The sequence below is a fragment of the Eublepharis macularius genome, chromosome 4, assembly GCF_028583425.1.
Source record: "Eublepharis macularius isolate TG4126 chromosome 4, MPM_Emac_v1.0, whole genome shotgun sequence".
Taxonomy (NCBI): domain Eukaryota; kingdom Metazoa; phylum Chordata; class Lepidosauria; order Squamata; family Eublepharidae; genus Eublepharis; species Eublepharis macularius.
In genome coordinates this window covers 80,656,581-80,681,026 of record NC_072793.1, presented here as the reverse complement: position 1 = coordinate 80,681,026, position 24,446 = coordinate 80,656,581, and the positions used below count along the sequence as shown (strand labels likewise).

The 24,446-nt window shown below is 39.4% G+C and overlaps 1 protein-coding gene across 2 annotated transcripts in view; it reads left to right on the top strand.

Moving 5' to 3' along the window:
• Positions 1 to 23,686, top strand: part of RNF130 (ring finger protein 130) — a 68,627-nt gene extending 44,941 nt beyond the window's left edge. The window contains exons 5-9 of one of the 2 annotated variants that reach the window (XM_054977794.1): positions 711 to 793; positions 13,100 to 13,196; positions 15,700 to 15,904; positions 21,289 to 21,382; positions 23,500 to 23,686. In XM_054977794.1, coding sequence (XP_054833769.1) covers positions 711 to 793; positions 13,100 to 13,196; positions 15,700 to 15,904; positions 21,289 to 21,382; positions 23,500 to 23,515 — 495 coding nt within the window. In that variant the 3' untranslated portion in view covers positions 23,516 to 23,686. The remainder of the gene's footprint in view (positions 1 to 710; positions 794 to 13,099; positions 13,197 to 15,699; positions 15,905 to 21,288; positions 21,383 to 23,499) is intronic. The other variant, XM_054977795.1, reaches the window with a different exon arrangement.
• The last annotated feature ends 760 nt before the right edge of the window (positions 23,687 to 24,446 follow it).

Sequence of the window (24,446 nt, the reverse complement as noted above, 5' to 3'; positions counted from 1 at the left end):
AAAATATGTAGTATAGAAATAGTAGTTGGACAACAAGAGATACTGGAGTTGCTTCTTAGCTAGAAATAACAATAACTTGTAAAAAGTGGCGGACATTCTGCTTTCAAGCCACAACAATAAAAGAAAATGTTTTAGTTCTTGTGAGTGGAAAAGCGATTTTGCAAATGGAAAGTAATTATATTTATAAACTCTAAGGCCTTCAATAAAGTGTTTTCAGTTCATAATTCTTTTGAGAGTGTAAGGAGAGATGGCAGAGAGCTTATTTGGATTCTTCTGTCTTCCTGGGGACCTAGGACAGAATTCCCTGATATTTGACAATTAGCTGTACTATCCAAGGCTGCTGAGGAGACTCCAGGTGACGTCTTTGGATGACTTCTTTGGATTCTGCTATCTTTCAGATGGAAGGCAGGGCCTCTCTGTGTATCAGAGGCTGTGAAAAGCAACATTGTTAATAATTATACATTCTTCCATTTTGTAAGTTACTTAGAGAATTTCTAGTTGAAACACACCTAATAAATGTATTACATAAAGTTTAGCAGAGCTCTCACAGTTATCTTTCCCGCATCTGTTACCTGTAAAACATATGCTAATCCCTCTACTTGTGGCCATCTCATTCTCCCACAATAGAGAACTTTGTTTGCTACATTTGTTTTCTCAGAATATTTGTTCAGTGCTTATTATTACATGAATTTTTGTTGTGTTCATTTTAGGAAACAGATCCAGACTTTGATCATTGTGCTGTCTGCATTGAAAGTTACAAGCAGAATGATGTTGTCCGCATTCTGCCCTGCAAGTAAGCCCTTAGTTTTTCTTTCTTTTGGAGAATGTTTTATCCTTATGAGTATATGTGTTGGGAGTTTTCCCTTTCTGACATTTAGATTAGATTCAGAGGTCTCCCATGATGGGGGTGGGGTGGGGAATACCCTCCCCTGTACCTTTGGAAATTGAGGTGGGATCTGCACCAAAGCACAATTCTTTGGGCATGTCAAATGTTTTCAGTGTCTTCACTTTCCCCCTCAAAAATGCATGCTATGTTATATTTAAATGTTCAAATATAATTCTAAAAAAAATTATTTCCACATAAAGGTTTGAGCATGACATTTAAGCAATACTTGATTTGGGTTTTTTTTTTCTAATCATTTATTTTAGTTCAAGTGTTTATTGCTATTGGGGCATAAAATAAACATGGTGTACTTCTTAAATTTGTTTACTAAATATTTCAAAATAAATATGCCAAGTCAGATCATGCTCCATTTAGGATATTGGACAGTTTGGGGGAAGTTTTCAGAGTCTAATTGTTCTGGAAATCCCATATCGCTGGTTAAATGTAAGTTTGGGCATTCCTAATTTGGTTATTTCTTGGATTGGTGGTGAATAGTAACCTCAAGTCATAGCTGACTAATGGCGACCCCAGTGGAGTTTTCATGGCAAAAGATTAACGGATGGTTTGCCATTGCCTGCCTCTGCAGGCCCCATCCAGTTACTGACCAAGGTTGATCCTGCTTAGCTTCTGAGATCTGACAAGATGAGGCTCACCTGGGTTATCCAGGTAAGGGCATTTCTTGGATTACAGGGGTTATATACACAATTGGATCCAGTATACTGCTGGCCATATTAATAATGCCCACTCGCTCAGGTGTTCCTGAATTAGCAAAATCACCTTCCTTCTCTTCCAGCCCCACCCCATCCCCCATTTCATTGTGCTACCAGAACTTTTAGGCAGTTTTCTCTAACTTTCTAAAGGTGTGTAATTGATAGTTTACTGAGAAGTGGGGTTGTTAGCTATTCTAAAAAGGCATATCAAATGTCAATATCATCCCTGTGTCCCATAAACTCCCTTCTCAGACTAAGGATACATATTCAACTCTGCTGTAATATGGAATGGTTTTGTTAGGCTATGGGTGACAGGCTATGGCAGATATACCATTGCTGCAAGAATCCAGGCTCTTGGTTAAATGGTTTTATTCAGAAATCAAATCATTTCCACAGATACATCCATAGAGTTACTCAGAAGCAAAGTAAGCTACTAAGCAGTAAGGATCAATTTGACAGGAATGACAATATATGGGAAAACCCTTCCTCTTAACTCACATCAGCCCCTCCCATCAGCCAAACAGGACTTTTGGCGCAAACATGTCCTGAGAACATCTCACATATTTGTACTACCAAGTCTAGACTCTGAGAAAGCAGGAGATCAAAGTTGTAACATAGCAGTGCATGGAAGAGAGCGGGATACAAGGTCACAAGCACTGAGAGTTCCTACAGTCCGTTAGATAAGACACCTGTAGCTTCTAGAAGCCTGTGAATGCAAAACAGTTACGGCATTGGTAATATGAGATCAAGTTACAGAATGAAACTTTGGTTCAGAACAGCATCACTGGGTCAGCATGAAAATAATGGCATAGATGGAGCACAGACATGACAGGTTTCTCCATTTAATACTTTAACTACCCTGTTGTAACTAAAGTTAGATTTATTAATCCGTTCCCCCGTCCTGAATTGTATCATGGGCAGAGTATAAGTGGGGCTCTACTCCACTTAGGAATTATGAATATAGAACCAGGGATGGGAGTAATTATATTAGTTTTAACTTTGAGTTAAAGGGCTTTACTTTTTGTAAAGGTAGTATTGGTAGTATTAATTGGAAACTCAGATTTTTATTAAGTTTATTCCATCAATTTGACTCCCTGTGTGTGTGTATATATATATATTACATAATATTTCTCTGTGCATTTTCCTCTGAATGAATTTTGAGCTTGTTAATAATTTCTGTTAACAGTATTGCTGAAGGAATTTTGATTTTGAAACAGGTTTTTCTTCATACTTCATGAATTATTGGAGGAAAAAATACAAGTTATTATGCAGAAACATAATCAAGATCCAGCAACTCAATCCATGTTGATTGGTGTTTATATAACAGAAATAAAACAGACTTTTAAATGTCAGGAGTAATTATCTCTTCTTTGCCATACAATCATTATCAGGTTCAGAGGCTTTCTGCAAGTTATCCCAGAAAGTTTCTACTTCAGTCTTTATATAAAAAAAACAAAGTCTGGTCATTGCAAATCATAGGTTATTTTAGCCAAGCTTTACCTCTTCAAAATCCATTTCTCTCTTCTTATGTAAAGCTGTTCGTAACACACGAAGGTTATCCAGCACAGCTACCAAGTTGATAAAGTTTAAAAACATCTTCGCTTTCTCTTCTCCCCTTGCATAGAAGGCTAATTGGGGGACTTCTGGCTTGGGATCCATGGAGGTCTAAAGCAGCTCTAAGAGCAGAGCTGACTGGGCTGCCGTTTCAGCCGCCGGCGGGGGCCAAAAAGCCCGCGGCCACCTATTCTCAGGTGGAGAATAGGCATAGAACGCTCAAGCACCTCAGGGCGCGTTGATCTCGGGCGAGGGGGGGTCCTGTGCAACGGACTCTCTCCCGACTCTTGAGGTCCCACCCTACGACAGGTCGGCTTAAATCTCTGCGGCAGTCCTGGGGCCAGTGCGGCTGGCATAAGACCTACATCCCCAAGCTTCAACAGGGGGAAAGAAGGTGGAAGAGATCTTGAGATTGAAGCAGTGATTACAACCCAGAAAGACGTTTGAAAAGGTATCGCTATCTCTTGAAACGGGATGAAATACTTAAAGTAATGAAGCATTAAAGTGGACTTTTAAACTGCAACAGATTGATTATAACTAGAGGAAGACTCGGCAAGAAACAGATTTGAAAAAGGACTATTTTAAATGAAGTTAATAGAGAAATCGGATAATTGTTTTTCATACCTGCGGCTGTGGGGAGATAATGGACTGAGAAAGTTTCTACCATCGCGAGAGCTGCAGTGAGGAGACGGGAAACAGGAAGTACGTAACAGGGATAGAGCTGCGGGAGAGAGACGGCCCTCACTGGCAGACAGGAAGAAGGGAATCCCCATTTTTGGAAAGGGAAGGGCATTGACTTCAGCAGAAGAGGAAGTAGGCCATATTGGATTACAAAAACTATTGAAAAACCATAGAGAAAAGACGCCCGACATTTTGGATTCTTTAAGCGTCTTTTTTTCTTCATGAAACCGGGACATTTAAATTAAATTAAAAGGACATTAAGCCAGGCGCCACGGAGCTAAGGAAACGAGCAGACTCGTGGGAGCGAGGCAAGTCAAGCCCCACGATGTCGAAGAAAGAGTGGCAAACGGCTATAGAAAATCTGGATAAAAGATTTTTGGAAATGTTAAAGGTCCAACAGGAGCTGGTAAAGGAAGTTAAAGATGTTAAAGAGACAGTAAAAAATGAACTGGCAGAAGTGAAGAAGGGAATGGAAACAATACAAAGTGATGTGCAAGCAGCACAACAAAAAGTCAATGTAGTGGAGAAGGCGGTGGAGAACCTTTCAGATACGCAACGAACGGACATGAGGGTGATGAGGGGAAGAATGGCGGTTGTGGAGAGCAAGTATATGGAGAAGCAGCTGAGGTTTCGCGGCTTGCTGGAGGTAGAGGGAAAGACAGCCCAAGAACAAATTGTTGAGGTGTTAGCTGAATACCTGGGGAAGGAGGAGGCGGAAATTGTGGCTATTCTAGACGTGGTATATCGCATAAATTCAAGATTTGCGACCCAGAGGAAACTACCAAGAGATGTAATTGTGCAATTTACGACCAGAAACATGAGAGAAATGATTGTGAGTAAGCAATTTCAAGACCCATTGGAGGTTGATGGCAAGACGGTTATTATCATGAAGGAGTTACCCAGATCGGTGTTGCTTGACCGGAAAAAATACAAAGCTTTAATCCAAATCTTGAAGGACATGAAAATAAGGTACAGATGGGAACTACCGGAAGGATTGTCATTTGAGTTTGGAGGAGTGAAAAAGCGCATCAGATCTGAATTTGAAATGGAAAAGTTTATGAGGGACAATGAAAAGGTCTTACCAGCAACAAGGCTATGAATATGGAGTGTAAAGTTATATCTTGGAATGTAAATGGACTTAATTCACCCAATAAGAGAAAAAGTATTTTCCACTGGCTATTAAAACAGAAATGTGATATTGTGTGCCTACAAGAGACTCATATTAGAAAACAGGATGTAAAATATCTTAAATTGAGCAAATTGGGCAATGATTTTGTAGCGGCCTCAAAAAAGAAAAAAAGGGGAGTGGCAGTATATATAAGAGAGGAGCTACAGCCAAAGTTAGTGATTAGAGATGTGGAAGCCAGATTTCTAGCAGTGGAATGTACATGGAATTTAAAGAAAGTGTTGGTGATTGGAATTTATGCACCTAATGGAGCAAAAGAGAGCTTTTTTGAGGATTTGAGGAAGCAATTAGATGAACTTTCTTATGACCAGATAATTCTTGCAGGAGACTTCAATGGAGTCACAAATTTGGAGCAGGATAAAAAATCAGCAACGGCACAAAAGAAAAGAGGATTATTACCAAAGACTTTTTTCGCATTAATGCAGCAGGAAAGTTTGGAAGATGTATGGAGAATACAGAACCCCGCAGGTAGACAATATACATTTTTCTCCACAAGACATTCCACTCTATCACGAATTGATATGATCTGGGCCTCAAAAGATTTAGTGTTTTGGACTAAGGATGTAGAAATAATGCCTATGGTAGGCTCAGATCACAACCCAATCATGTGGAAGTTTGGAAAAAGAACTAAGAGGAAAGGATGGAGAATAAATGAGGACTTGTTACAAGAGGGAGAAAATATGGAGATGTTGAGAAGGGAAACTAAGTTCTTCATACAGTACAACATGAACCGAGAAGTACCAACCAACAAGGTATGGGATACATACAAAGCAGTAATTAGAGGTATACTGATGGACTTAAATGGAAGAGCTCGAAAGAAAAGAGAAGAGAAGAGACAGGAGATTATGGAAAAAATAAAAGCCAAAGAAATACAATTAAAGAAAAGACCAGGGAAAAAGAAAATTTACCAGGATATTAAAATCCTTCAAAAGCAGTTGACGGCAATGAATAATAAAGAACTGGAATGGAATCTTAAGAGATTGAACCAAAAGTCGTTTGAAGGTGCAAATAAACCTGGGAAATACCTGGCATGGCAATTGAAGAAGAGAAAGGAGAAAAAGATAATAAATAAAATATGTGAGGACAATAAAGTACATTTGGAACAGACTGCTATTAGTAGAGCTTTTTACAAATTTTATGCTAAATTGTATGACAAAAAAGAAGTGAATAAAGACTCAATAGCGGCATATTTGGGGAAAATGAAGCTTCCAGTAATTTCGGAAGATTAGAGAGACAAACTGAATAGTGAAGTAACAGAGGAGGAGATAAGAAAGGCAATTCAGACAACAAACCTGGGAAAGGCGCCAGGACCTGATGGACTTACAGCTAAATTTTATAAGGTAATGGTCAATGAACTGGTACCATTCCTAAAAGAAGTGATCAATGGTGTTTTGAGAGACCAAAGAACTCCAGATACTTGGAGTGAAGCTAATATATCATTGATCCCCAAAGAAGGACAAGACTTGACTAATGTTAAAAACTATAGGCCAATTTCCTTACTTAACAATGACTACAAGATCTTTGCGAAGATCCTGGCAGAAAGAGTAAAGGGATGGTTTTCCGAAGTTATTGGAGAAGAACAAGCTGGTTTTTTACCGAATAGGCAAATCAGAGACAATCTAAGGACAGTTATAAATGCTATTGAATATTACGACAAGCGTTGTGATAAGGAGGTTGGTTTCTTCTTTGTGGATGCTGAGAAAGCATTTGACAATTTGAACTGGGACTTTATGTTTGCCACCATGGAACAGCTACAAATGGGGGAAAGATTCATAAGAGTAGTGAAAGAAATTTACAGAGACCAGAGTGCAGCAATTGTGGTGAATGACGAGCTGACTAAAAAACTGACTATTGGCAAAGGTACAAGACAAGGTTGCCAGTTGTCTCCACTGTTGTTCATTTTAGTCTTGGAAATTTTGATGATACAGATTCGAGGAGACAATACGATCCGTGGAATAAAAATAAAAGACTTTTCCTATAAGGTCAGAGCATTTGCAGATGATATAATGTTAATTGTGGAAGATCCAATTGAAAACATGCCTAAGGTAATAGAAAAAAATTAAAGAATTTGGAGATCTGGCAGGTTTCTATGTAAACAAAAAGAAATCAAAGATATTATGTAAAAATATGACTAAACAAAAACAACAGTTATTAACGGAAATAACAGACTGTGAAGTAACAAGTAAGGTGAAATATTTGGGAATTGAACTGACTGCAAAAAATATAGATCTATTCAAGAATAACTATGAGAAATTGTGGACTCAAATAGAGCAAGATTTGATTAAATGGAATAGATTGAATTTGTCATGGTTGGGAAGAATTGCAGTAGTTAAGATGAATGTGTTGCCAAGAGTGATGTTTTTGTTACAGACAATACCAATTATCCGGGACTCTAAACAATTCGAAAAATGGCAGAGGAAAATATCGGATTTTGTTTGGGCAGGCAGGAAGCCTAGGGTGAAAATGAAAGTATTACAGGATGCAAAAGAGAGAGGTGGAATGCAACTGCCCAATCTAAGACTTTACTATGATGCAATCTGCTTGGTGTGGCTGAAAGATTGGATGACTCTGAAAAATCATAAACTACTGGCCTTAGAGGGATTTAAAAAAATATTTGGATGGCATGCATATTTGTGGTATGAAAAAGTAAAAGCAGACTCTATGTTTTTGCACCATTATATCCGTAGAAGCCTCTTCACAATTTGGAAGAAGTACAGAAACTACCTGCAAGAAGGAACTCCCTCTTGGGTGGTTCCTTATGAAGTAATAGACCCGAGAACTGTTGACAATGAACAACGATGTTTAACATATAAGGAAATAACACGAACAGACCTTTCCAAGTTAAGAATAAAAACGCAAGAAGAGTTGTCTTCAAATTATGATTGGTTTCAATATAGACAGATTAGAGACCTTTACAACTCGGATTGTGCAAAGGGAGGGATAAGAATAGAGAACTCAGAACTAGAGGAAGTAATTCTACAAGAAGATAAAAAGGAAATCTCTAAGGTCTACAAGGTGTTGTTAAAATGGTATACTGAAGATGAGACAGTTAAAGTGCAGATGGTGAAGTGGGCTATAAACTTTAATAAAGAAATAACAATGGAGGCGTGGGAATACTTGTGGAAAAATACGTTGAAGATTACGACATGCACTAACATTAAAGAGAATGTCTATAAAATGATTTATCGTTGGTATTTGACACCAAAGAAAATTGCGCTAGGGAACTTAAATATGTCTAACAAGTGCTGGAAATGTAAAAAACATGAGGGATCTTTGTATCACATGTGGTGGACTTGTGAGGTAGCTAGGCAGTACTGGGGGGAAATAATAAGAGTAATAAGTGAGATTTTACAATTTTAAGTTAATAAGAACCCAGAACTCCTGCTACTGAACTTGGGAATGGAGGATATTCCAGCACAATACAGGACATTGCTATTTTACATGACGGCAGCGGCTAGACTTTTGTACGCGCAGAAGTGGAAAGTACAAGAAGTGCCAACCATCAAGGACTGGATTTATAAATTGCTGTACATGGCGGAGATGGACAAAATGACAAGAAGATTGAGAGACCTTGATCCAGGACAGTTTAACACGGACTGGGAGAAGCTGAAACAATACTTGGTGAAAAAATGGGAGGTGGGAGGAGAACTGTGGCAGTTTGAAAATTACTGAAATATAACAAAAGAAGAGAGAAGTGACTATACCGGGGGGGAGAGTTAATTGAAAAATATCTAAGCAATTATTTTATTTGACTATTAGGGATAGAAACTGATTAATCTCATTGCTGGCAGATAATGGTATAATGGAGAAACTGTATAATCAAAATGAATGAATACAAGAAAGTAGGGGAAAATATATAGTAATATACAGAATATGGGTCAAATTGATTGACTTATGCTTAAAGTATAAAACAAAGAGTAATTTATGGAGTATGGGTTAAATTGATTGACCTATATTGAAGGTATGCAATGTTTATAATGTACTTAAAGTTATGTATAATGAGGAATAAATTGTTTGTTCAATATAGAGGAGATCAGAATGAGTAAGATAGAGTACAGGTTACCAAAATGATTATTGAAGAATATATGCCAGAAATGTATTATCTAGTTGTTAAGTTAAATGGAAAGGGAAATGAGACAGCATTGTGATATAATAGGTAAGCTTAGAAGAGAGTGAAAGTATATGTTTAATAGGTAAAATAAGTTTGAAATGAGTAGGGGAAAATAGATAAGGGGTTGGAAAACTGTTGGAAGTCAACAAAAGGGGGGGAAGGGAGGGGGTTAGAATTGGAATTTTTAAAGGAAATTGATTGTAATGGACATTAAAATATTTCTAATCCAATAAAAAACTTTTAAAAAAAAAGGCTAATTAGGGGTGAAGAGAATATTCCAACACCATTTCACTGATTAAAATATTATTTATCCCATGGTAGCTTCTCTGAGGTGTATTGGGAATCTCTTAAACTTTGTAGAGGAAACGGCAGGAATGTCATTGGTTGTGCATGAAGATCTTGTAATCTTTTCTTAGACGTCTGCTGTGGAGGAATTTTATCTGCAGTCCCTAGGAGGCTGATGAAGTAATTGAAGTAGTTGAAACTGGATTCTCTCCTCCTCATGGCAGAGGGAAATTTTACCAGAAAGTAAATGCTATTAGTTCTAGTCTTAGTGCTGAGCATAGACTCAGTCATAGCTGAGTCCAGAACTGATCAGTACTATCCATGTTGGACTTAGAGGGCAGTGTAATGCAGAGGGCACTGCATTACATATTTTAACATGATAAAATGATTAAAGGTTTCCTTTTTTTGAAGTTATTTTTATTTTATTAATAGAAATAAAAGCCCATAGAAAGGGCAGAAAACAAGAATAAAGAAAAAGTAGACAGTAACAGAACTTGGAACTTAGAAAGGAAAAAGAACAATAATACATATTTCATTTCCATTCTTCTGTACAACACTTACCTTTTTTTTTAGCAAAATTACAATCTCTCCAAAGTTTTCTTTTCCACTACTGCCTCCCTTTTACTTGTTTTATATTCCCCCATTATCTTCTTAATGATCAAAACCACAAATCATCAAGTCACCATTCCTCATTTTGTGCAGAAAGTCAATAAAGGGTTTCCAGTTAGCCAAAAAGATAGACAATGTTTTGTCTCTGATCAGTGCTGTAAGTTTCGCCATCTCCGCTAACTCTGTCACTTTCATAGTCCAGTCCTCTATTGAAGGTAATTCCATATTTTTCCATTTCTGTGCATACAACAATCTAGCTGCAGTAGTTACATATAGAAATAAAATCCCATGCCGATTTTCCAACTGCTTGTCCATTAATCCCAACAAAAAGGCTTCTAGTTTAAACTGTACAGTAGTCTTTAGTATTTTTTTGTATGACCATATGCATCTGGCTCCAAAATGTTTTAGCTTTACAAGGTTTCTGCCTTGTCAATTTGACTTGATGAGTATTTGAATATGCTTCTGTAGTGTGATAGGTAGTGCTTATGATAATGGAGAAATATGCTTCAATGCAGTAAACCCCATCTCTATTTTACAAGAGCACAGTGATAATAAATCTTTCATGAAATTAGTGAGGTACAAGCAGGAGACCTGCAAGTACTTGCAGGGGGCGTCTTATTTTTCCTTGGTCATAGATCCAGAGGAGTTAGCCACGTTAGTCTGTAGTTACAAAATAGTAAAGTGTCCAGTAGCACCTTTAAGACTAACCAACTTTATTATAGCATAAGCTTTCGAGAACCACAGCTCTTTTCATCAGATACATCTGACAAAGAGAGCTGTGGTTCGCAAAAGCTTATGCTACAATAAAGTTGGTTAGTCTTAAAGGTGATACTGGAGTCTTTATTATTTATCCTTGTATCCCATTCCCTGCTGTTTCCTCTTTCCCTGGCAGCCCCCATAGCTTTTTGCCTTTTCCTGCTTCTTTCTCTTCTCCCATCTTTCTCTTCTCCCACCATTCAGCCAACCTCCCTTTATCTGCCCCTCCGATTTCAGCTTTCTATCCTTCTCTCACCCCATCAGCCTCTCCCCAGGAAAAATCTGGTTCAGTTGTGCAGTCACCAGCAGGCCAGGTGCTGTGGCTGTGTTTCTAGTGGTTGTTGTCAGGCCTGTCCCTAGTGAGTCCTCTTTCATCAGGAGACATGACAGGGGATGAGGGTGAGGATGGGATCCTTTCCAGGGATGTTTTGTCCAAGTCCACCCTTGCTTCCTGTCCCCCTCCCAGCTGTGCTTTACAAAAAACATGCTTGAAAGTCTCAGCAATATTGTTGTGGTTGCCTCACATCCTCCAAAATGGTGATTGAGAGCTCCATGGCCATTTTTTTCCTTAAAGCTAGAAGCGTGCCTTCAGTTATTTTGGGGCATTTTAATCCAGTATATTTTTTAATTTCAGATTTTTCTGCAAACTTGGGACTTCCTTCAGGTTTGTAGAGAAATCCACCCATCTGTCCTTAGCTCCATTTGGTTGATTCGTTAATCCACATTCTGTGGCCCAGTTTGGAATTAGATACATGATAGTCATTTCATGAGCAACTCCTAATATGTCCTTTGTGAGTAAGTAGAAGAAATGCATTTTGAATGGGCTACAGATCGATACAGGTACAGATACAGAGAGAGAGAGAGAGACAGTGTGGTGGGGTCAGTTCACAGAAATCCTAGCATTGTATGTAGTTTGGCCCTCTTTATGTATGCATGTGCTTGTTTAGCAAATCATACATGAACGTGTACCATCTTTAGAGAGTTTGTGTAATGAACTATTTAAACACCAATATCTTAACACGTTATAATATTTAGAATGTGTCCTATATTGAAAATAGTGGTTCTCTGTTAATAACTAGATGGTGATTTTTTCAAAATTTTGACAAAATCAAATTACTTGCATGAACCTGATGCTGTAGTGTTATTAAAACTAAGCAGATGTGGACTGAATCAGTATCCTGCAGACTATCCCTAGGACCCTCATATAAACTTCTCTGGATTACCTAAGAGCTAGAGAGAAGTACAGGAAGCTCTGTATAATCATACGAATTGGCAGGGGTCATTTCGTAGAAAAATAGCTGGAAGAACTCATTAGCATAACTCATTAGCATATGCCAAACCCTTGCTATCACTGGAAGTGTGTCATTAGCATAACTGATTTGCATATGCCACACCCCCTGACATCACCTATCCTGCCTGTTTTGGACCTAATCCTGGTCATTCAGGGCCGAAATTGGGCCTAAAATGGCAAAAGGGGGCTGAAAATGGCCAAAAAGGGGCCCAAAATGGTCAGGATCAGGCCACTGCTGAGTGGGAGAGTGATCCACCACCCGTCAGAGGCCCGATCCTGGCCATTTCGGCCCCAATCCAGGCTGAAATGGTCCCAAAATGGCTGAGAGTCAGGTGGGCAGGGCCACCTGACATGTGACCTCTTTGGGGAACTGCTGGAACTGGGTTCCGGCGCGTTCCCCCTCGAAATGAGCCCTGCTAATTGGTATGCATTCAGAGGCCACAGGACCATGAAATCTCTTTGCACCACTGCTTGGAAATCAGGAGACTCCACCCTATCTGGAAACTGCACCCCCAGCAGAGAAGAGTCTGGGCATGGCACCCATTTGTTCAATCAGCTTGTGGCTCCTTCAGTTTGAGCCTCTTCCTTATGGAGCAATCTCATGGTGCTCCAAAGTGAGTGTGAATGAAGGAACCACCTGCAAAGAGTGTCTTTTTACTATCTGTTCGTTACATGGGAATGAGGACAAAGATTGGGTGGGAAAGATGTGTGCAATTGCTACCTCTTCTTGCTGCAACTCTTCCCTTTCCCCACCCCAGTGCTGCATGGCACATTTGGAAGGGTCCTCTGACCATCAACAGCAGTTTTTGCAGGAAGTGCAGTAGGAGGGAAAGTAGGTAAAAATTGCTTCTGTGAACTTGCTGTATTGAGGGAGGCTTTGTTCCAAACAAGAATGGAGGAGGTAGTTTATGCATACAGTCTGACTGAAGGAAGAATGCCAGTTTTATTAAAACTCCTTAAACCGATTGTGAGAAACTTTTATTCTTGTTTTACTATTACAGTCTCTACAAAACTTACCTTTGCTTTTTCCCAGGCATGTTTTCCACAAAACCTGTGTGGATCCATGGCTCAGTGAACACTGTACCTGTCCTATGTGTAAACTGAACATTTTGAAAGCCCTGGGAATTGTGGTAAGTTGAAAAGAGGCTTGCTATCCAAAATTGTAACAAAACAGTAAAATGACAAATCAGTAAAAGGACAGGAATTCTAGAATTTGTTATCTATTCTTCCTTGCTTCCATGTTTGCATGAAATTGTGTTGCACTCACAGCTCTGTATTTTTTAAATAAGATCATGAAGTATGAACACCCACCTCAGCTCATAGTGTAAATTCAGGTTTAAAAAGTCTTTGGTTTATTCAGAGTAATTTTTCTTTCTTGTACTTTATAAGCCTCTAATCTATCTCTTGGCCATGGACCAAGCCCAAAGCAAGTTGAGATAAGTGATGCCTTGAGATAAGTGATGTTAAACTAAGGCTTTTATATTTCATATCTTCTATTATCAAGCAGATTTGCTCCATAAAACATCTTTTCAAAGTAAAACCTATTTCATAATAGAACAGTCTGGCTTCCTTTCCCTCAAGGCTTGTGGATAATTGCTTAATTTCTAGATGGAGACTCTCTGTGTCTGTTCAAGTGTTACATATTGAGAGGAAATCTTGACCCTCTATTGGTCTTAAATGAACACACAGCCTCCCTTCTCCCTCTCATTGCTGAGGAGAAAAATAACTAATTAGGCTGTACCACATTTACTTGAATTTACTACCTCCCTGACCATGCAATCTGTCCCTAGAAGAATGGGGGACAGCATTCAAATAATCAAAATATGGCCCAGATCACTTATTACTTTCTCCCTATGATGAGGGAGAGGAATGCACATGCAAGCAGGGCTAATGCATTTTTGGAGTAAGCACTAAAATAAGACAATTGAGTCCTAACCCACACCCTGTCAGTTAACCCTATAATCTTGGATATCATTATATGTTCATTGGAGGGCACTTCATTAGGCCAACAAACATCTTCTGGTGATCCCTGGCCCCAAGGACGTTTGCCTAGCCTCAACCAGGGCCTTTTCAGCCCTGGCACCAGCCTAGTGAAATTCTCTGTTCATCGAAGCTAGGACCCTGCAGGACCTGTTACAATTCCACCAGGCCTGTAAGACGGAGATGTTCTGCCATGCCTATGGTTGTGGTTGAGGCATGGGCAGACTGCCCAGTCAGCCTTTCTGCTGTGGCCTGTGATCCACCTGTTTAGTTAAGACACTTTTGTAATCTGCCTGCCCTACCCTCATGATTATTGAGCAGGGTGTATTGTCTGTGAACATCAAAACGCCGCCTCTTGGATATGTGGCTTTTAACTTTTATACTGTGTTTGTTTATTTTACTCATATTATTAGGTATTGTTATTTTAATATTATTGTAATATTATTAATGTTGTGACCTGCCCTGAGCCCACTCATGGGGAGGGCGGGTAAGAAATCTAATAAATTAAATTAAAATGAAATATAAATGGTTGCTGCTATATGCTGTTTGAAGCTTCAGCAAGTCTCCTCCACAGGACTGACAAGTGAGCTGGAACTCTGTGGACATTTTGGGTGTGGGCTGGGGCCCCTAGGAGGCAGAGGCAGCTAGGTCTGGGGCATGAGCTGGGGTCACCCCTGGACACAAACATATGGAGGCAAGAGTTGCTTTGAATAATGATTTGGTATCCACTGGGCTGTTTGCTTGCATACCATGGGACACTGCAGATTATTTCTAAATTAATCATATTTACTTTCTGTTCTTGGAAGAACAAAACTACCCTCTTAAATAAATGTTATTGTATGTCTATAGCTGCTGTCAAGTCAATCATATCATGATCCGCCATCATTCTTTGCTCTCTTTGTCATAGAATATTTAACTTCTCTTAGCAATACAGATGATGTATAGAAAGCAGAGACTTGTTATAAACTATAACAACATTGTGTTAACAGATGAAGATGTGCAGATACATTGTGTCTCATTTAACATATTATGGGCAAAATACGTCCAAATTTGAAAACCATTTTTTAAATTCATGGCAGTGAAGTGATTGGCTAATAAGATAATCCACTCTTCCTGAATCCCCAGTGACCCCTTACCTACCTGTTTTTAGGAGTTAGATTTACGCTACTTAAATTCTAATTATACTGCTCAGAGAACTGGTCAGGTGCTGATGAAGTAGAGTGGCTCAAAGAAGAGCAGCAGCTGAGGGAGAGTAGGTATACGTGCTTTTACCAGGAGTCATGTGAGATAGCAGAAAGGGCAGCTGGAGGCACATAGTGGATGACTCTCCTTTAGGGTATAATGTTAGTAAATCAGAGTAGCTGGATCCAGAAATGCAAGAGAGTAATCAAGTAAACTTGTCATCCTGTTCATTGTTCCTTTTGATCTTGATGCTGTCTTGTTTAAAGGATTGCTTAAATGATTCAACAGTCTATTCGGATTGTTGCTGCCCTCCCCCCACACAGTTGCCACTCAGTATTGCTAGCATGCTTCTGTATACTATACTACCTCATTAGACTTTTTTGGCATTTTGCTATGTTCACTGAAGTGCGCATAACTTTTCCAGCAGCCTGTGAAACAAAATATCTTAACTTTACAATATCATACTTTCAGACAAACGTTCCATGTGCTGACAATATGGCCTTTGACATGGAAAGGCTCACCAGAGGCCAACTAGGCAACAGGAGATCAGTACTTGGTGAACTCAGCAGTGACAGCACGCTAAGTCTTGAGCCCCTGCGTACGTCTGGCATATCACAATTTCCACAGGATGGGGAGTTGACCCCAAGGACAGGAGAGATCAACATTGCTGTAACTAGTAAGTGATGATTTGGTTTTAATTTTAAGTATCACAGGTTTTCTCTTATTTTCGATCTGTTCACCACATAGTGCATATTTCCTAGCAAATACTTTATATACTGTGCATTTTGAAGGGCTGTGTACAACATTATTCATCTTGAATAAAGCTGGACCAGAACAAGATTAACACTGAGACACTTGAACTTCAAAACAGCAGTAGCAGAATCTGAACGTTCAAAATCATTACCTACCAATTAACAAAGTAGATACTGCAAGGCAATTATTTAAGTGTCTGGCAATTCAGATGGTTGAAGTGTTTGACAGCTTTGTTCCCATTAGTGCATTGTATTTGTAAACAACACTGACTGGATTCAGAATACTAATCCAAGTACATGTTGCTATCTGTTTTTTGGGGTTGATGCAGTTTATAGTGTGAGTATGGTTGCTAGTATGATTGCTTACAGTATGATTCAACTGTGTGTGTGTGTGTTGGTTGCTGGGGCTATGCTTTAGACAAACACAGCTTTGTATTATATTCTGAATTCTATAAATATCGATTTCACTTTTGATTCAATCACACCATCTATGCTCCAGTGCAAAGATAGCGTCCTAACTTGGATTAATCAAACTGTATAACTTTAAGAATAGTATACCTCTTTCCCCCAATTTGTTCAGTATGATTTGTTCTGTTACAGGGTCAGGAGCTGCATACATAGCTTCTATCCATACACAAACTGTTTTTCTCCCAGCAATTTCTTCAAGCAGTCCTTTCAGTTAAGGATATGAGTATAATATCAGCCTGTTCCAGACATTTAATCCTTCAGTGTTCTGGAATGCCTCCCACTGGAAGTACAGACTGTCACTTACTGCCTGTCTTTAGGAGGAGCTGCAAAATGGCTCTGAGTACTGTGACAGTCTACTGACTAAGGTCCTGGTGGGTTTTACTGTGATACATTGTATTTTGAATACCGCCATGAGTCTCATTTGAGAAAGGAGGTTTATAAATATTCCAGTTAATAAATGTTTCAGCTTACCACCCTAGCTTTACTGTGTTCTGGTGATGTAGTATGCAGCACATCAAATTATAGTTAAGCCCTTGTGGTTCCTTGCTTTGCAAATGTGTTAGGTGTTGTATTAAATGAATGCCTTCCATTGCTATAAATGGGCTGGGTGTGCCTATTCTGGTAGTGATAGATGGGTAGGAATAGCTGAGGAGAAGATCTGTTGTTGTTATTATTGTTATTTTTATTTATTAAAGTATTATAAAAGTATATCATAAAAACCAATTAAAACCAAAACTAAAATGCATATATGAAACCTAGATACAAAAATTAAAATATAAGGTAGGAAGGAGGGACCATTGAGGGAATACCAGATGAAACAAACAAACAAAAAAGTTCACTCACTGGCAGAAGACAGTGAAAGAATCAGATAGTAGACAGTGTAGAAGAAGTAGATAAATGTACCTGGGAATGGAGTTCCATAATTTTGGCACTGTGACAGAAGTTGACACCTGTCTATCCTCAGAAAGCAGGGGAACCTGAAACAGTGCCTCTGAAGATGACAATAGTGGTTGATTGGTTTGTATGGGAGTAGGCAGTCCTTAAAGAATGGTAGTCCCAAAATCATATAAGGTCAACAGCAGCACTTTGAATTGGGCCCAGATACAAATTGGCAGCCAGTATAAATGAGCCAAGACTGGAGTGATATGGTCTCTAGAACACATTCTGGTCAACATCCTGGTTGCAGCATTCTGCACCAATTGAAGCTTCTGAACACTTTTCCAGGCCACTGTCATTTGAAGTGCCTCGCAGTAATCTAATTAAGATACAGGGCTTTTTTCTAGGAAAAGAGGTGGTGGAACTCTCTATTAGCACATGTGCACGCGTGAAGCGCACACGCGCTCCCGGAAATGCGTGATGATGTCCCTTCTGAAAATGACATAACTCCTGGAAGTGACACTGTTTCCCGGAAGTGACACCGCTTCCCGGAACCCAGCACAATGCATTACGACGAAATAAATGTTAGTAAGCTTGGGAAATTACACTATTATGAGAAAAGGTTTTTTTCCTTTCTGTATCCTCTACAAAAAGTGAAATCTTCCATTCCCTTTCCCAAACATTTCATTTCTTTGGAATCATATTTTAAAATATGCAAGAAAGAAGGGGCCTCTAAAAATCCAAAACCCATCTCACAAGTCTAAATTCTAACAGATTCCCTCTGCCAGCGCAGAAAAAAAATCCAAAATTCTTTCTTAAAATTCCACAGAGTCTGAAATTCCTAATCTAATAAATACTGAATTTTCAGAGAGAGTTTTGCTTTACTGGAGCAATTTAAAATTAGATATTCAACTTTAGCTGCATTAGATTTAGAGTGATTCCGCACATGTTGGATAATGCACCTCCAATCCTCTTTATAGATCATTTGGAACAGATTTTTTTGTGTGCGGAACAAAAAATCCACCTCAAATGATTGATAAAGAGCATTGAAAGTGTATTATCCAACGTGTGCGGAATCAGCCTTATACTTAGTTTAAAATGGCTTTTTTTTGTTGCCTGCCAACTCTACCTTACCAAAGGCTAAGCTGTTGTGACATTGTGAAATGCTCATAAATATTCCAATGTCCCAGACAAACAATATTCATAAAAACTTCCTTAACACCCATATGTCCACTGCAATATCAGTGATGTTAATCAGCTGAGGGTGGGGAGAACCATTTGAGTTACAGCTATTAAGACATAAGAACACCTATATGCTGATGAATATATTGATGAAAGCTTTCTGTGACTTGGACACAGCTATCCATTCCTAGCATAAAACTGGAATAACCATAACTGATATTTTAACTAATACAAATAACCATAACTGATATATTTAACTAACACAGAACCAATCTGCATTCAAAAGCTGTGGGAACCATAACAATGTCAACTTCAGTCAACAAAAGAATGAAAGCAACACACGCACGCACATACATGCACAGCTCCACCCACCCCCATGAAAAGAAAGCAGAATGAACTCAAAGCAATGAACTCAAAGCAGCTGAGTCTCCTCTGGAGAGCCCGCACCGGGCCCCAGCTTGCTCGCTCGCTCGCTCGCTCGCTCTCTCTCTCTCTCTCACACACACACACTCACTCACTCACTCACTCACTCACAGAGGAATGAAAAGAAAGCAGAATGAACTCAAAGCAGCTTAGCTTAGCCTCCTCTGCAGGGCCGAAGGAAGAAGGAATTAGGTGCGCAGATTCTAGAGCTGCCGGAACACTGTTCCAGGGCATTCCCACTCAAAAAAAGACCTGTTAAGATGTAACCATCTTTGTACATAAGATAACATTTATATGTTATTTGATTGTGTCATATAATTAGTGATATGAATTGTGGTAGGGTGTTCAGTGTTACCTCATGTAATTATGGAACAGTGCTAAATTGGAGTAGAACTCTGTGCAAGTTTTGTTAGCTACACATCATTAATTCTCTACATGACCCAGAATGTGTATAAGTAGTGAGTTGGCAATTCTTGTCTGTTGACTAGACATATCAGACTTTCTTATATTTATAGCATGCTTTTCTTCTATCATGGAACTCAGGGTAGCATAACTAGTACCTGGGAAGTCTTCCATGCAGACTCATACCAGCTTAGCTTCAGCAAGGATGTCATTTATTCCTTCCCTGGCACATTTCACCATTTGGCCAATATTAAAAGTAGGCTAAATCTTGAACTCTTCAATGTGTTTGTTGCTCAAAAATCAGAGAGAAGAGAGAGATTCCTCAACAGCAAATACATTAATTTGTCACGTTGGCCATTTAAAAATGCAGATCATAGTAAAAAGGAGAAATACAAGTAACATTTCAAGAGCATTTCCAGTACTTGTATTCTGTATGCATTGTATACAATTCTGTAACACTGAAAGCTAAACCTTAACATGCTCATGCTTTTCATGAAAACTTATGAACAGTAAGCAAATCATATTTCTCATAAAGTTGTCTGTCTTTTTATGTTTAACTAGCAACAAAGCCTGTTGTGGAGAAAAATATAATGGGTTCTAGAAAGGGGAAGGCGGGCAGGTGGGCATTCCCTCCTCCTCCATCACTGACCCCAGCCAGATGAAGGCAGAGGGGCGGGCACGGCCACCTCCTCTGCACCTGATCCTGGCTGGGTGAAGGCGTGGACCTTGCTGCCAGCTCCGCACCTGATGCCAGCTGGGTGAAGGTGGTGGAAATTGTCACTTTCTCCTTGCCTGATCCCAGCCTGGTGAATGGGAGCGGGCATTGCCACCTGCTTCCCTCCTGATCCCTGCCAGGTGAAGTTGGGGGTGGGCATTACCTGCTCTGTGCCTGATCCAGGCCGGGTGAAGAGGGGTAGGCATTGCTACGTGCTCCTCTTCTGATCCCAGCTGACTGAACAGGGGGCATTGCCACCTGTTCCGCTCCTGATCTTGGCCGGATGAAGGGAGGAGCGGGCATTGCCACCTGCTTTGCTCCTAATCTGAGCTGGGTGAAGAAGGGATGGGCATTTCAACCTGCTCCGCTCCTGGTCCCAGTGGAGTGATGGCAGGGGATAGGCATTGCCACCTACTCCACTCCTGATCCCAGCTGGGTGAAGTCTCGGGGCAGGCATTGCTGCCTGTTCTGCGCCTGATCCTGGCCTGGACTTCCCACCATGGCACGCTCTCTGGAGGTCTGGCTGCCTCATCTGGGCTTCCCTCCACAGCAGCACCCTCTGGTGGCACACCAGGGTAGGAAGTGAGTTGTCTTGAATATGCTAGCCTTTTATTTTAAAGTAAAATTATACTTCTGTTTGTATATCACTACAGACCACACTGAATTGTCCTTTTCCAAAAAAGCTGAAATACTTATTTGTAGATACAGGGAACAAACAATGAAGTAGTTTCTATGGGTTTGATCCTGTGGATACATTCTGCTGATAGCAGCACTTAAGTGTGAGGAACCTTCCACCAATGCTACTGCCTCTTTCTACTGTTAGCAGAACAGATCTGCAGGATCCAATCCTATATGTATGTGTGTGGGCATGTGCCTTCATGTAGCCTTAAATACAGGGCCTCATTGGGAGATAATCACTCTTGATTGCTGGTAAAATATCTGCTTCCACTTTCCTTGCTTTGCATTTTGCATTAATCATGTATCACTAACATCTGGGTTCTGCTGGGAGTTGTTGTTATATCATGTCTATTTTTCTCTTTCCCCATTTAATTTCTGTATTGGCCTTCTTCATTCAGTACCTTCTATGGCTAACCTCCTTCTGCTTCCTTGTGATGCTTCTCTTCCTGGTGCCTCTTATGGCTAGAATTGTTGACCTGCCTCTGGTCTTTGAAGGCAGTGTTACCATCGATTTGAAATAAGCCTTCTTCCACGAGTGATTTCCTTCCTTTCCTTTGTCAACAGAAGAATGGTTTATTATTGCCAGCTTTGGCCTCCTGAGTGCCCTAACACTCTGCTACATGATCATCAAAGCCACAGCTAGCTTAAATGCTAATGAGTAAGTAAATGTTCAGGTATTTGTGTGTGTATATAAACACACATTTGGGTTGGTGCATGTTTCAAAGAGAGCAATTCAAAGAAATAGCAAGAAGAGAAAAAGTGGAAGGAATGAGCTTTACAAAACAAATCCTGATTTTTCTCACTGTTTTACCAGTACCAACAGTAACTGGGTGCTTTGTGTGGCCAAGGCACACTCCCAAATCCAAGCTGAACTCATCCCAGAGATGAAGCAAGGGAATGCCTTGTGTTTGTGGCTGGATACTGCTCGGTTCAGTTCTGTGGTGTTTCCACACTGGCTGAACCCAGTGCTTGGCTGCTGTGAATGACACTGCTTCTGTTGGGCTAAGTTGCAACAGTGTTGGTTGCTTCAGTTTGGGTTGGATGGAATGTATGTGATTCTCTGGTGTGATGCTGGTTCCCTTGCTTCACTTTGATTCTGGTGCAATTCTCTTCCCTTGCTTCAGTTTGCTTCTGTTGGGCTAAGTTGCAAACGTGTCCCTTACTTCAGTCTGGTTTGAGTGGAATGGATGTGATTCTCTAATGAGATGTTGGTCCCCTTGCTTCACTTTGGTTCTGAGGGGATTCATTTCTGTGGTTTAGTTTGGTTCTGTTGGGCTTTCTCTAAGATGAGCTCAGCTTGCATTTGAGAGTGTGCTTTGGCCATGGTAGCCTTGCCCCAATGTGTTTTTGCAGTGGGAGTCAGATTGACTTTTTTCCTCATAGGAAACAATGGAGTGGCTGGGGGCACCTTCTTCAGGGGCCCATAGAATTGGCCCCCGGGTCCAGTCTTCCTGAAACTTGGGGTTTCTTAGATGACAGTCAGGAGTAGGTCCCCTGAAAATTTGGCAGAGTTTGCTTGGAAAATGCCACCTCCAGCCCCCCAGATAGTCCCCAGATATTTTTCCTCATAGGCAATAATAGAGAGTGGGGGTGCTTTCTTTGGGGACCATAATATTAGCCCCTGGGGTCCATGAAACTTGGGGGGGGGTCTTTAGAGGACAATCAGGAGTATGTCCCCTCCAAATTTGGTGAAGTTTGATTGAAAAATGACCCCAGCTCACCAGATAGCCCCAGAGTGATTTTCCCATAGAAAACAATGGCCGAATTTTTCAGACATAGCTGAACTAAATTAGAGAATCAATTTGGAATTTGAGGAATTCCTAATTTTTTCTCAGATTCAGTATTAAAAAAATCAGATTTACTGTTTTTTTTTGGTGCACACTCCTAGTAGCTACAAAATAGGAAGGGCTACTAATATTTTAAGAATTTTGGGAAACAATTGCAAAATAATGAAATGAAAGTATAGAAGTACAAAATATAAAATATGATAAGTTTTCTGAGGAGAAAGCAAACATTCTGTATAATGTCGTTTGGGTAACCAGAGAGTCTTTCTCAGACTTCTGTATCTAAAACTGAAAGTGTTGCTTATGTCAATAATGGCTACACTGTCATCAGTGGAACTAGGCACTAGTAAATGAAAAGGGCCTTTAGACATTCCTTTACCACACTGGAACAGGATGTAGAGCCTCCATGCATTTCCTGTTCTACAAGAATATTGCTTCAACTATACAGGGTTTACATCTCCCTGCCTTGGACTTCCTGGGTAAGGGAGAAGCAAACACATATTTAAGATGTGATAATGATGCAGAGAAACAGGATTGTGGGGGATTTGTGTATGTTTCCCTGCATAGCAAAGAAGCATCTGAAGCTGCTCCAAGTTAAACTTTTGCAAAATACAAACGTTCTACAATTGAGTGTGAGGGTAGGGAGAGCTGAAATTCAAAATTTGTTCCTTAGTTTTCAGAATGTTTTCTTATCCTTTTAACCTGTAACACATTTATGGAATTTTCCTTGTGAAGGAAGTAGGTCCCGTTCGCTGAAAGCATTTCCATTTAGCAAGTAATGTTTATTCAGTATTTGGCTCAAAATAATCATGAGTGTATTCCTAAGATCCCTTTCCTGGGATTAAGACTGGAAACTGTATTTCCCCGATAATTATAGATCTGAGTAGGATTCTGAGTAAACTGGCTTTGGATTACTCTCTAAGTGTACATAAATTATTTGAATAGTAGCAATAAAATATTACTAATATTCCTTTCTTTTGCTTCTCTACAGGGCTGAGTGGTATTGAAGAAATACTTTGACAAATTGCCTTGGAGAGCCAATCACCTATTTTTGTGCTTCCTTTGTTGATTATATAACAAAACTATATGTTTAGTACCTTCTATTTTCATAATTTGCTAATGCCAAAGCTTCGTATTAAGGAAAAGAATCAATAAAACTTTAATTATAAAAGCCTTAATCTGTGATTGAATTTTATTTTTATTCAGCACCTCAACAATGAGTTTTTCTACTGTCGTCAGCCTGAGCCTATTAAAAATATATATATATACACTCTGCTAACAGGGCAACTCTATAAATTGATACTCATTAATAGCAACAGTAGTACACAGATTAGCAGTTGTAATATCAAGTATTTGCAGTATCCTATTTTATAGTTATATAGAAAAATTTAGCATATTGTATTAGGGTAGGGAATTGTTTGTTTATATCTTAAGTTTGAACATAATACAAGGTGAAACTTTGACTCAGACAAAGCAAGGTGAAATTTTGAATTAAAGAAACAAGATTATTGGTGGAATAGTAGATGTATAATATCATTTTTGTTCTGTTTTATGTTATGTTTTCACTTGAAATTTAATATTGCATTTTTCAAAGGTGTTTATGCTGTGATGCATTTATAATTTCATCATACCTTACATTGTATTAAATCACTAGCAGTGCAATCATTAACAGAGTTACATCCTTTTAAGTCCATTGAAGTCAATGACTGCACAGTAAAACCAATTAATGTGTTAGTTGTACATTACTAAAATACTTGTTGTGAATGCAGGGCTGTATGCCAAGTAGTTGATTTTTAATATAGATGAAAAATTAATGTGTGTAAGCAAACTTTGGGTAAAACCTTATATATTGCCCTTATCTACTACTTGTACATGTCTGAAAAGATTCTCAAATGGCCTTGTGTTTTTGCCTTGATTCCCAGGAGATAAGGCAGGATA